This window comes from Bos javanicus, chromosome 24 (assembly GCF_032452875.1).
Source record: "Bos javanicus breed banteng chromosome 24, ARS-OSU_banteng_1.0, whole genome shotgun sequence".
Taxonomy (NCBI): Eukaryota; Metazoa; Chordata; class Mammalia; order Artiodactyla; family Bovidae; genus Bos; species Bos javanicus.
Genome location: NC_083891.1, coordinates 61,194,922 through 61,208,784, shown reverse-complemented (window position 1 = coordinate 61,208,784; position 13,863 = coordinate 61,194,922). Strand labels below are relative to the sequence as shown.

Genomic DNA, 13,863 nt, shown 5'->3' with positions numbered 1-13,863 from the left:
TGGGACTTGCTGGGATAATGAACTAGAAGCAAGCGTGCCCCGAGCTGCAGGTCTTGGGGAAACAGCCACGCCCACGCCCCATCGCCCCGTCAGCTGCAGAGGTTGGGTGCAGCCTCGCTGGTCCCAGCGGCCGCCTCTGGCACAAGCAGCTGCTGGGCATCCTCCGTGGACCCCCAGGTCATGCTGCCCATGCTGGCCCTGCTCAGGGCGGAAGTGGGCTTCTCTGGGGGTGAGCTGTGGAAGGATGGGGTCCACATGGTCTGTCTGGGGCGGGGGCCACACAAGGCAACCGATGAGCCCCACCCGCAGGGGGTTCCACACCAAGGAGTCAGAGAGCACCTGGAACTTCTGGAGGGACTGAGGCATGAGGTGAGAGTGCTGAGCCTTCCGGGTCTGCTCAGATCCGCCCGGAGCAGCGGGAAGACGGGTGGGCCGGGTGCCGGTAAGCAGGCAGGGCACAGGGTCCTGAGCTGGCCTCATTCCAGGTCCAGAGTGGAGCCCCGGGCGCAGGGTCCCGAGCCGGCCTCGCTCCGTGCTTAGAGCAGAGCCCTGCCTGGGTCTCCGCTCTTGGTCACTGATCCCTCGTGGGGCTGTGCGTGTGCCAAGTCGACTCGCTTCAGTCATGTCCGACTCTTTGTGACCTGTGGGCTGTAGCCCACCAGACTCCTCTGTCCATGGGATTCTCCAGGTTAGAACACTGGCGTGGGTTGCCATACCCTCCTCCAGGGGATCTTCCCGACCCAGGGATGGAGCCCATGTCTATATGTCTCCTGCATGGCAGGTGGGTTCTTAACCACGAGCGCCACCTGGGAACCACACTTATGGGGCTGAGATGAGCTCCATCTTCTTCCAGTCTTGGTGGTTTGCACAGCGCACAGTGTACAAGAAGCCTGCCGTGGAGTGAAGAACGGCATCACCAAGACAAGGAGCGGTCCACTCATCTGGCCACCCAGAGAGGGCACGGACAGCCCATTACGGAGTCTACACGAGAGACTAGTTGCTGCGTCCCGTCACTGAATCTGCCAGGTACCCCTCTGGAGGGCAGACCTGCAGGAGGGAAACCGTTCTACCTGCAAAGCTGGTCCACATGAGGCGCGGCGAAGACCCAGAACGTCTCCAACACACGGGTCACAGGTGCAGAGTGGGACGCGACACACGGGTCACAGATGCAGACTGGGACGCGACACACGGTCACAGATGCAGACTGGGACGCGACACACGGTCACAGGTGCAGAGTGGGACGCGACACACGGTCACAGGTGCAGAGTGGGACGCGACACACGGTCACAGGTGCAGTGGGACGCGACACACGGGTCACAGGTGCAGAGTGGGACAGTGCCATTTGTAAGTGGGGCCAGGCAGCCAGCAGGAGCGCGGGACCCCCTAGAGGACCCCACGGCACACTCGCAGAGGGGTGGGGAGTGCAGCAGTCGGCTCTGGATTTTCACTCTGTATGTGCACTGTTAATCAACTACACTCCAATATAAAAAAGAACAACTATATCCAATTAAAAAAAAAAAAGATTGACTAAACACTGGTTCACATGATTGAGGGGCCCCTGAGAGAAAGGGAAATAAACTTGGCTTTGTGGGATTTTCCTGGGATCTCCTCTATGCCACCTTACCCCTTTTTAATACCTATTCTACACAGTAACAACCAGAAATAGAAACGCTGTAAACCAGCTACACATATTGTTAACTATAGGGTGGATTTCACTACTTTCATTCAAGGTAGTTTAACTTGTTTGGTTATTTTCCTTCAAAAGAAAAAAATCAAAGACGGAAGCACCAGATAACCCCAAAGGCACATGCATTCATTCCAAACCCAAGCTGGGCGTGATCATCTGCAAGACACACCTGGCTCCCCAGACAAAAGCAGATGGGTCCAGGACTTGTAAATTTTGTATTTATTTATACCAAAATTATGACATGTTCATTTGTGCATTCTGCTTTAATATAACTCTCGGTATGTAAAGGATCTAACTGAACGCTACACAATCATGCTGATTGTGGCAGCAGTAAGGAACACAATTAAAAAGTGTCTGCAAAAGGGGCTGGTGGGAACAGGAGAGGAGGAGAGGGTCAGCGGCCCCTGGGGCCAGGTCCCTTCCAGTGGCTAAGATCCACTCATCTGAAGGCAGTGCCCTCAGCAGGGCTCAGGCACACTGCCGGGGGACCGTGTGGGTGCGGGGCCGGAGGGGAGTCAGCTGTTCAGTCTGTGTCCCTCACGCCAAAGCTACAAAACTTCTGAAGCATCACTATACAACACAGAGCTATTTACAATAGAAATTTCTCAATCAACGGTTCTCTCAGAGAAAATTAGTGAATCCCAGTGACTTCAGTCACCTGACAGAGTAAAACAACTCCTAGGAGTTAGTCTCCATATTCTACAAATGTCTATCGTTTTTAAGACAAAACAAAACAAAACAAAAAAACGGGAAACAAGAAAACGTCTTCCCCCCACAAAGAAATACAGAATTACAATATTATTAAATCATTTAGCACTGGCAACCTGCCTTGCCTTCCACACAGAGAACAAAAAAGCCATTTTAAAAAACATTACATTAACTGTTTCTCTGTAATATATTAAACCTTTTGTTTTTTGTCTTTACACATCTGATATGTTAGGGGAAGAGGTTAACAAATTGAAATCATATGGGTAGAGCATCACTAGAAGAAAAGTGGTAATTATTATTTTTTAAACGGCCAACAGAAGGGGCGCCTGCGGAAGGCGGAGGCGTGTGGCCAGCGGGCGGCCCGGTCTGCGGGGCCCGGGCGGGTCAGAGCGGCGTGTCGCAGCTGCAGTCCGCCGGTTCCGCGGGGCCCGGGCGCGGCGGCGCGGGCGGCCGCTGCTTCATCATTTCCTTCACCTCCTCCTCCAGCTCCGGGGGGATGATGAGCTGGTCGTCGGGGTCCGGCTGCGCTGGGGCCGCAAAGTACCCGCCCGGCCTGCGCAGCGGCGCGTCGGCGGCCACCTCGATCACGTTGTGGCTGCGCTCCTGGGGGGCCACAGAGCCGTTTCCCCGCCGGCGCCCCATGGTCCCCGCGGCCCCGTCCACGCGCCGCGCCGCGCCCGGCTCGTCCTCCGCGGCGCCCACGCCCTCGTCGGCGGCCTCGGGCGGCCGCCGGCGCTCCCCGTCCCTGGTGCGGCCGCAGTGGATGTCCGCTGCCACCTCCACGAGGCTGCCGTTGCTGAACACGCCCTCGATGGGCTCCTCATCGTCGCTGTCCAACCCGTTGTCCGAGAAAGCGCTAGAGAAGGTGGCGCTGGACAGCTGCCGCTGGAAGGCGCTGGGCGCGCCCCCAGGGTGCAGCGCGCAGCGGGGCTCGCCGGGGCCGGCGGGGCTACCCTCGCCCAGCGGGCCCGGCGGCGGCGGCTCGTCCGAGGCCGTGGAGCCCACCTCACTGCTCATCTCCGATGTGGACAGCTCGCTGCTCATCTCGGAAGCCAGCCCACTGCTGGAGGACGGCGCGCCCAGCCCGTCGGCCGGCCGCTCCCGGACGGCCACACCGGCGGCGGGCGCGAAGACGCCGGGGCTGGGCGGCGGCAGGGCGGCCAGTTCACAGCAGCAGAAGCTGTCCTCGGGAACGCTGAGCTGCACGACCACTGCGCTCACACTCTCGCGGCAGCCGTAGCTCTGCGCCAGGGTGCAGAGCTTCTTAGCGGCGGCCAGCGCATCCGGCACGCTGCGCACGGCATCCACGGCCTCCTCCACGGACAGGCTGTCCCACAGCCCCTTGCTGCCCAGGATGAAAAACTCGTCCTGGGGGCTTAAGGCCACGGACTGCACGTGTGGGCGGGGCACCACGCTGGGGTGCAGGAAGGTGTAGCCCAGGATGCGCGTGGACTCGGTCACTCCGTTCACTTTGCCGTCCTGGAAAGAGAGGGGTTGCCAAGCAGACGTTACCACCGAGAGCTGGGGGCGGGGCTCCTGCCTGGGGGAAGCTCCGGGGCCTGCCCGCCCTGCAGGCCTGTCCACCTCCTGTGAGGGGCTCCCGGCCACCTGTCATCAGAACCCGAGGCAGAAGCCTGGGGCCAGCAGGGAGCAGGAGGGACACGTGGAAAGCGCTTCATGCATTCCCTGTGTTGGGACCTGTCCGTTCCAAAGCACACCATCATCTGGCTAAGTCAGCAACAAGGGCTGATCAGCATCTCTGGGAACGCACAGGGGTCCAGGGAGGAAGGGCCTGCTGAGCCACCCGGGGGGCAGCAGACCCTCCTAGGCAGGTGCGATTCAGCGTGATGGCCCCCATCTCAGACCACTGCCCACAGCCCAGCAACCAGCAGGCGATGGCGTGGGAAGGTCCAAAAGTGGGCGGAGCTTTAACCTGAAGGAGGCTGACAAATCGGTGAGACTAGGTGGGGAGAAGTGAAGTGTTTGGAGAGGCAGACACTTATTCAAGGAGAAAGGCGGCTCCCGAAATTCCTGAGCTGACTTTCCTGGCAGCAAATGGAGATGATGATGACGCCTCCCACTTCAGTCCAGCTGGGTTCCCACCATCTGAACCATGAACCAAAGTTTCAGACCCTTTGCTAGTAAAAAGCTTTTACTCCGATGCTGGAGCGAGGAGCCACGGTGTAGCTGCTTGGTTCTTGATTCAAGTTCTTCAGCAGAAATAGTTAATCTCTGCACTGTGTACTGTTGAGCACGGAACTCAATACACGGTTAATAATTTAACTCAGTCCCATCTGAGACTCTTTGCTCCCTACTTGGTGTCTAGTGTTTGCTTTAGTCCTCCCTGCTCTTAGAACAGGAAGGGGACGGGAATCGAGAGGCAGACTCGTTTCCCAGACTCCCACGGGAGATCCTGAGTTGTCTTCCTCACGGCCCTGGGCGGAGCCTTCCTGGAGTCAGTCTCTCTCTGCTGATTGCAGACCTCCACCACTGTCCACCTGGGCATCACATCGCTCCTCAGGCTTTACTGACGAGACGAGACTGGACACCTCCTGTGGGCAGACATGTGTCTACACGGGAATCACATCGACAGCGTCCATCCGTTTCAGGCACACAGAGGGGACCCACACTGCAGGATGAACATGTGAACGGAGTCCAGCTCTTCCAGCCCATTCTGGAGGCTGTGCTGCAGCCCGACGGCCTTTCTCAGCAGCGGCACTTGGGACCTTTTGGGCCAAAGACTGTGCGGTGGGGCCGCCCCACACCGTGGAGGCTCAGAGGGGCCGCCCTGCACCCCCACACCATGGAGACTCAGAGGGGCCGCCCCGCACCATGGGATGCTCAGCAGCGTCCCTGGCTTCTACCTGGGCTTCCCTGGTGGCTCAGACGGTAAAGAATCCACCTGCAATGTGGGGGGAGACCAGGGTTTGATCCCTGGGTCGGAAAGATCTGCTGGAGAAGGAAATGGCAACCCACTCCTGGAGAATCCAAGAGACAGAGGAGCCTGGCAGGCTACAGTCCATGGAGTCACAAACAGTCAGATAAGACTGAGTGACTGACACACACGCACACATACTGGCTTCTACTGGCTACGTGCCAAATGCACGCTCTCCACCCCAGTTGTGACAACAGAGATGTCCTCGGACATTACCACGTGTCCGTGGTGTTGATGGGGGAATGGCCCCCGGTTGAGAACCACTCACCAACTTATCTGAGTGCAGCAGGAGGCATGAACTGAATCAACAACTAGTTAATTTACACTGATACGTACACTGGCCTTGAGAGGCCAGACAGACACCTCACCAGGCCCACTTTACCCAGGAGGAAACCAAGGCGCTGAGATTGAAAGGTGACAGCCCGCAGGCCCCAGAGCCAGGAGGAGAGGAGGGCAGGCAGTGTGACCTCTGCAGGCCTGAGCCCCCTGTGGGAGCCCCGAGGAGGGGACGGGGTGACCGCCCAGCCTGATGAGGAGAGGCTGCAGGGCCTGAGCCCCCTGTGGGCGCCCCGAGGAGGGGACAGGGTGACCGTCCGGCCCGAGCGGAGAGGCTGCTGGGCCTGAGCCCCCTGTGGGAGCCCTGAGGAGGGGACAGGGTGACCATCCGGCTCTGATGTGCAGAGGCTGCCAGGCCTGAGCCCCACTGGTTCCCCCGAGGATAAGACGGGGTGACCGCCCAGCCTGACGCAGAGGGGCCGCATGGCCTGAGCCCCACTGTGGGTGCCCCGAGGAACAGCCAGGATGACCGCTCGGCCCGACGCGGAGAGGCCGCAGGGCCCGAGCCCCCTGCGGGTGTCCCGAGGATGGGACGGGGTGACCGCCCAGCCTGATGCGGAGAGGCCGCAGGGCCCGAGCCCCCTGTGGGTGCCCCGAGGATGGGACGGGGTGACCGCCCAGCCTGATGCAGAGAGGCCGCATGGCCTGAGCCCCACTGTGGGTGCCCTGAAGAACAGCCAGGATGACCGCTCAGCCTGATGCGGAGAGGCCGCCAGGCCCGAGCCCCTTGTGGGTGCCCCGAGGATGAGATGGGGTTACCGCCCAGCCCTGACGTGGAGAGGCCGCCGGGCCTGAGCCCCCTGTGGGTGCCCCGAGGATGAGACAGGGTGACCACCCAGCCCTGATGCGGAGAGGCCGCCAGGTCTCAGCCCCCTGTGGGCGCCCCGAGGATGGGACGGGGTGACTGCCGGGCCCTGACGTGGAGAGGCTGCCGGGCCCTGTTCTGTATTCTGCACGAGTCTACTCAGATGCTGTGGATTCGGATCTGGAATCTTGGATCAGCTTTGGCGTCTACAGAACGCCGAGAGAGATGCTCCCCGGCCAGTTCCGCGGCCTCCTCCCAGTCCCCCCACAACCTGAGGAAGACGACCCTCACCTCGGTGACGATGGCCTTGTGCCGCTTGATTCTCCGCAGCTCCTCCTCGCAGCTCATGACATACGACCTGGAGAGGGGCAGCGGCTTGCCGTTCCGACACAGCACCGTCTGGCACTTGCCCACATTGGCGGAGGTCAGGGTGAAGGGTCCTCCAGGGTCCACAGGGTCGTGCCTGATGTGACAAAGGACAGCAGCGCCTCCGAGCTTCTGTCCAGCTGTGCCCAGTTTCCTGGAATAAAGAGATGGGGCTGAGAACCCACACGACCGCCGGCCACACGGGACAGGGAAGCAGAGCTCGGGGCTCCACTCGGCGCCTTCCCCAAAGCAGGCCCCGCCAAGCTCAGGGGAGCCCGCGAAACTGGACGCACACATGGGCACACACGCAAGGCCTGCTCCCAGCTGGGCGGGGCCTGCTCCCACGGAAAGCCTGAGGAGCCACTAAGGGATGAAGAACCCTCACCCGGCTCGGCGTGGCCTGCAGCGCCCGTCTGAGCGCGGCCAAAACCAACAGGGGCGGCCGCGTCTCCCTCACCCTCTGCTCCCGAGAGGGTTGGAGGGGGAACCACCGCACAAGAGCAGGCGTGAACACCCCCGATGCATCGGAGCGGCCGATCGCCCCTCTCTCACACGCTGCCTACGGGCAGGAGCCTTCCCACACTGGGTCATTCATGCTCTTGTCCTACACAGTGAGACTCTCCGGACAAATGAGGTCCATCCTCAAATGTTTACAGGAAAGACCGTCTAAGGAGGAGCTCCAAAGAGCTCACTGAATACACAAGGCACCTGCGAGTGTTGGCAATCAAAAGGCGCTCAGACCTCTGGTGGCAAGGCCCAAGGCTGGCGGAGCCTCCAGACTGACCTGGGCACAACAGGAGCAGGAAGGTCCAGACGGACAGACCCTGCTGTTCACGAGGGCAGACCCTGCAGGTCAGGCCGGGGGCACCAGGGACAGTAGCAAGGGCAGCCTGATCGCAGGCGTCAGACATCGGCAGAGAGGACGCAGGCTTCTCGCGAGGACCGTGAGCATTGCACACGCCCCACACCCCGCTAACCCACAGGGAAGACGAGGCGGGAAGCGACACGGAGACGGGTGGACAGCAGGGGTCTCTGGACCCCAGCTCGGGCACGTCTAGGCCATGGGCTCCAGGCTCCACCAAGGCAGCATGGCTTCCCTGCTGTGCGAGGCCATGACTCCTCCAGCCAAGCCGGGACTCGGGCTGTATCTGGGAGAAGTGCATCCAGTGACCAGGGTTTGAGAGTCTCAAGTTCTTAATGCTGACCCAGTGCCTGAGGCCCATAAAAAGGAGGCCTGTTTGGGCTGTGTGAAGGCTGTGTGAAGGGTGTGTGAAGGCTGTGTGAAGGGTGTGTGTGTGGTGTGTGTGTATAATATGTGTTTCCTTTTTTCTGAAACAAGATGGTGGTCAAAACAGAAAAGGAGACAGATGTACAGACAGATGTCCCTGTCTTATGCCTCTCAGCATTAAGGCATTTAGAACAATGACTAGCATATATTAAGGGCTCACTAAATATTAGCTGTTATCAGCATCGATTATTAACTGCACACGCCCACCGAGGTGAGCTGCGGCGAAGAACCTCACTGGGCCGCATCTACTGAGCTCTTCAGGAGTCCTCATGCCTGGGGGAGCTGTCAAGGCTTCTCTGGGGCAGCATTCCTCAGCAGACACTTTTTCTAGCCCTGCCACAAAGATATTTCCTCTGGCAGATTATCAAGGGAGAGAAAAAGAAGAGAAGCAGAAAAGATCGTCACTGTTCCCATGACCTTTGAAGCACTCTCTGCTTCCTGGTCCCACAGGATCAAGTGTTTGTAGTACAATACCAACAGGCACGTCCTTCACAACCTACAAAGCCTTTAAAGTGACAAAGAGCGACCAAGGCTTTGAACGTGGGAATGCTTATGACATTCAGCCCTCAGAGCTAGAAACAACATTCTACAACTTCCACGGTGACCAGAATCTCTAGGGAAAGGCCTATGATTCTTCTAGTAACACTGTCTTGAACAGGGCTTCCCAGGTGGCTCAGTGGTAAAGAACCCGCCTGCCAATGTAGAAGATGCAAGAGACGTGGGTTCGATCCCTGGGCTGGGAAGATCCCCTGGAGAAGGAAATGGTAACCCACTTCAGTATTTTTGCTGGAAAATCCTATGGACAGAGGAGCCTGGTGGGCTGTACAGTCCATGGAGTTGCAAAGGGTTGGACATGACTGAGCAGATGCATGCGCATGTGCACGAACACACACACACACACACACAAAGACACACACATACACAGACACACACATAAACACACACAGAGACACCCACACACAGACACACAAAGACACACACATACAGACACAGACACACAAACACACACACTCAGAGACACACACACAGACACACACACACACAGACACAAAGACACACACACAGACACACACACACACAGACACAAAGACACACACACAGACACACACACACACAGAGACACCCACACACACAGAGACACACAAAGACACACACATACAGACACACACTCAGAGACACACACAGACACACAGACACACACAGACACACACAGACACACACACATACACACACAGAGACACCCACACACACAGAGACACAGACACACACACAGGCACACAGATACAAACATACACACACAGAGACACACACATAGACACACACACAGACACACACACACACAGAGACACACAGACACAGACACACACAGAAACACACACACAGACACACACAAAAACACACACATACAGACACAGACACATACAGACACAGACACACACACATAAACACACACACACACAGAGACACACATAGAGACACATACACACACATACACACACAGACACACACACACAGGCACACAGAGCTAACATACACACACAGAAACACACACAGAGACACACACACAGAAACACACACACAGAGACACACACACAGAGACACAGATGTACACATACACAGATACATATGTACACATACACAGACACAAACACACACACACAGACACACAAACACACACAAACACAGACACACAAACACACACACACACACACACAACACAGGGAGAATGCCTTCACTCCTGGCCTTTTACAGCGTGACCGGGAACCAGCATGAAGCCGCAGCAGTGCCGGAAGCTCTACCTCTGCATAACGATGAACGTGTTGACCATGCACTCCTCCCCGTCCCTTGTTTTCTGCAGCTCCTCTGCCAGAATGTCGCTCATGGTGCACTGGAGCAGGTAGGGCACCTCCACGTTGCGATCTCCATCAAACACACCGTACAGGGCCTCCTGGTTATCGCAGAAGTTATTCACCGACAGGGCTGCCACACACAACCTGCAAAGAAAAACGCTTCTGTGCTGAGTCAACTCATCTTTTCTTCTCCATGCCCAACCCAGCTGTGGTTCTTCTCCCATTCGCCTAATCCAGTCTTGTCTCTTTCTTCGTGACTCTGAGTAGATTAAGAATAGGTAATACTTTGGCTACTTGATATGAAGAGCCAACTGATTAGAAAAGACCCTGATGCTGGGAAAGACTGAAGGCAAATGGAGAAGCAGGTGTCAGAAGATGAGATGGTTAGATAGCATCACCAACGCAATGGACATGAATGTGAGCAAACTTCAGAAAACAAAGAGGAGGAGCCTGGTGTGCTGCAGTCCATGATGTGGCAAAGAGCTGGACATGACTCAGTGACTGAACAACAACAAAACTAAACCCCAGCTAATTTACATCAACCAATTTTTATAAGTGAAGAAAAATGATAAGCACATATTTATGCTTCATGGCTTTCTCCCACTCTCTTCTGCTGAAGATTTTTTTTTTAAATAGCACTGAAAGAGTGTAAGAGGCACAGGGAATAACACCAGATTACGAATGCGTATGTCCACATTCTTTCACAAAATGCTTATTAAGGAAAACTTCCACAAGGAGCAAAAACGGAGTCACAACCAAAACACTGGGAAAAGTAAAGGAAACATGTGCACTGGCGGGAGGAGAGCCGCACAGGTGCTCCGGAAAAGTAAAGGAAACGTGTGCACTGGCGGGAGGAGAGCCACACAGGCACTCCAGAGACCTGCAGTCTCTCCACTTAGACTGCTTCCATGAAGGGTGCCTGTGTCCCATACACTCTCCAAAATGGACAAACACCTGAGGGAGAAATGAAAAGCCAGGGCATTAATAAGTGGGGAGATGACTTCAGGCAGCCTAACACACAGGGAACTGGAGTCTTCAAAAGAGAAAAGAGACAGGCAGAAAAACGTTTTGAAGAATTAATAGATAAAAATATTTCAAATCTGGAGAAAATGACAAACTTACAGATACAAGAAGCTCAACAAATAGCAAGCAAAAGCAATCAAGCTTAACTGAGGCACATCAAAATCAAATTGCTGAAAAGTGCAGGGATAAAAGGCGGGGGTGGGGGAAATCTAAGAGCCACTTCCTTAGTTCCAGGAAATCTCAGGCCTGCCAGGGACAGCGGCCCAGAGGAGCAACCCCACGTCCAAGGAGCGGTGGCTGTGCAGGCGCAGGAGAGTCAAGAGGAGCCACTCCACATTCAAGGTCAGGAGGGGCGGTGGTGAGGAGATACCCCTCGTCCAACGTAAGGAGCAGTGGCTGCACTTTGCTGGAGCAGCCATGAAGAGACACCCCACGCCCAAGGTAAGAGAAACTCAAGTAAGATGATAAGTGTTGTGAGAGGGCATCAGAGGGCAGACAAACTGAAACCATAATCACAGAAAACTAGTCAATCTAATCACACAGACCACAGCCTGGTCTAACTCAATGAAACTAAGCCATGCCCGTGGGGCAACCCAAGACGGGCAGGTCATGGTGGAGAGGTCTGACAGAATGTGGTCCACTGGAGAAGGGAATGGCAAACCACTTCAGTGTTCTTGCTTTGAGAACCCCATGAACAGTATGAAAAGGCAAAATGATAGGATACTGAAACAGGAACTCCCCAGGTGTTGGTTGGGGATGGAGCCAAAGCAAAAAGAATACCCAGTTGTGGATATGACTGGTGATAGAAGCAAGGTCCGATGCTGTAAAGAGCAATATCGCATAGGAACCTGGAATGTCAGGTTCATGAATGAAGGCAAACTGGAAGTGGTCAAACAGGAGATGCCAAGAGTGAACGTTGACATTCTAGGAATCAGCGAACTAAAATGGACTGGAATGGGTGAATTTAACTCAGATGACCATTATCTACTACTGTGGGCAGGAATCCCTTAGAAGAAATGGAGTGGCCATCATAGTCAACAAAAGAGTTCGAAATGCAGTACTTGGATGCAATCTCAAAAACGATAAAATGATCTCTGTTCATTTCCAGGGCAAACCATTCAATATCACAGTAATCCAAGGCTATGCCCCAACCAGTAACGCTGAAGAAGCTGAAGCTGAACGGTTCTATGAAGACCTACAAGACCTTTTAGAACTAACACCCAAAAAAGATGTCCTTTTCATTACAGGGGACTGGAATGCAAAAGTAGGAAGTCAAGCAATACCTGGAGTAACAGGCAGACTTGGCCTTGGAGTACAGAATGAAGCAGGGCAAAGGCTAACAGAGTTTTGCCAAGAGAACGCACTGGTCATAGCAAACACCCTCTTCCAACAACACAAGAGAAGACTCTACACATGGACATCACCAGATGGTCAACCCCAAAATCAGATTGATTATATTCTTGCAGCCAGAGATGGAGAAGCTCTATACAGTCAGCAAAAACAAGACCAGGAGCCAACTGTGGCTCAGACCATGAACTCCTTATTGCCAAATTCAGGCTTAAATTGAAGAAAGTAGGGAAAACCACTAGACCATTCAGGTATGACCTATATCAAATCCCTTATGACTATACAGTGGAAGTGAGAAATAGATTTAAGGGACTAGATCTGATAGATAGAGTGCCTGATGAACTATGGACTGAGGTTCGTGACATTGTACAGGACACAGGAATCAAGACCATCCCCATGAAAAACAAATGCAAAAAAGCAAAATGGCTGTCTGGGGAGGCCTTACAAATAGCTGTGAAAAGAAGAGAAATGAAAAGCAAAGGAGAAGAGGAAAGATATAAGCATCTGAATGCAGAGTTCCAAAGAATAGCAAGGAGAGATAAGAAAGGCTTCCTCAGCGATCAGTGCAAAGAGATAGAGGAAAACAACAGAATGGGAAAGACCAGAGACCTCTTCAAGAAAATTAGAGATACCAAGGGAACATTTCATGCAAAGATGGGCTCGATAAAGAACAGAAATGATATGAACCTAACAGAAGCAGAAGATATTAAGAAGAGGTGGCAAGAATACACAGAAGAACTGTAAAAAAAAAAAGATCTTCACAACCAAGATAATCACAATGGTGTGATCACTGACCTAGAGCCAGACATCCTGGAATGTGAAGTCAAGTGGGACTTAGGAAGCATCACTATGAACAAAGCTAGTGGAGGTGATGGAATTCCAGTTGAGCTATTTCAAATCCTGAATGATGATACTGTGAAAGTGCTGCACTCAGTATGTCAGCAAATTTGGAAAACTCAGCAGTGGCCACAGGACTGGAAAAGGTCAGATTTCATTCCAATCCCAAAGAAAGGCAATGCTAAAGAATGCTCAAACTACCACACAATTGCAGTCATCTCACACACTAGTAAAGTAATGCTCACAATTCTCCAAGCCAGGCTTCAGCAATACGTGAACCAGGAACTTCCAGATGTTCAAGCTGGTTTTAGAAAAAGCAGAGGAACCAGAGATCAAATTGTCAACATCCATTGGATCATCAAAAAAGTAAGAGAGTTCCAGAAAAACATCTATTTCTGCTTTATTGACTATGCCAAAGCCTTTGACTATGTGGATCACAAGAAACTGGGGAAAATTCTGAAAGAGATGGGAATACCAGACCACCTGACCTGCCTCTTGAGAAATCTGTATGCAGGTCAGGAAGCAACAGTTAGAACTGGACATGGAACAACAGAGTAGTTTCAAACAGGAAAAGGAGTACGTCAAGGCTGTATATTGTCACCCTGCTTATTTACCTTATATGCAGAGTAAATCATGAGAAACGCTGGGCTGGAAGAAGCACAAGCTGGAATCAAGATTGCT

General features: G+C 54.2%; 1 protein-coding gene across 4 annotated transcripts in view; it reads right to left on the bottom strand.

The window, feature by feature from the left end:
• Positions 1 to 1,888: 1,888 nt before the first annotated feature.
• The window catches only part of PHLPP1 (PH domain and leucine rich repeat protein phosphatase 1), a 219,374-nt gene continuing 207,399 nt past the window's right edge, over positions 1,889 to 13,863 (bottom strand). For all 4 annotated transcript variants that reach the window (XM_061400373.1, XM_061400374.1, XM_061400375.1 and 1 more), the window contains 3 exons: positions 9,925 to 10,119; positions 6,763 to 6,991; positions 1,889 to 3,874 (listed from right to left, as the gene is read on the bottom strand). In XM_061400373.1, the coding sequence (XP_061256357.1) occupies positions 2,780 to 3,874; positions 6,763 to 6,991; positions 9,925 to 10,119 (1,519 nt within the window). In that variant the 3' untranslated portion in view covers positions 1,889 to 2,779. The remainder of the gene's footprint in view (positions 3,875 to 6,762; positions 6,992 to 9,924; positions 10,120 to 13,863) is intronic.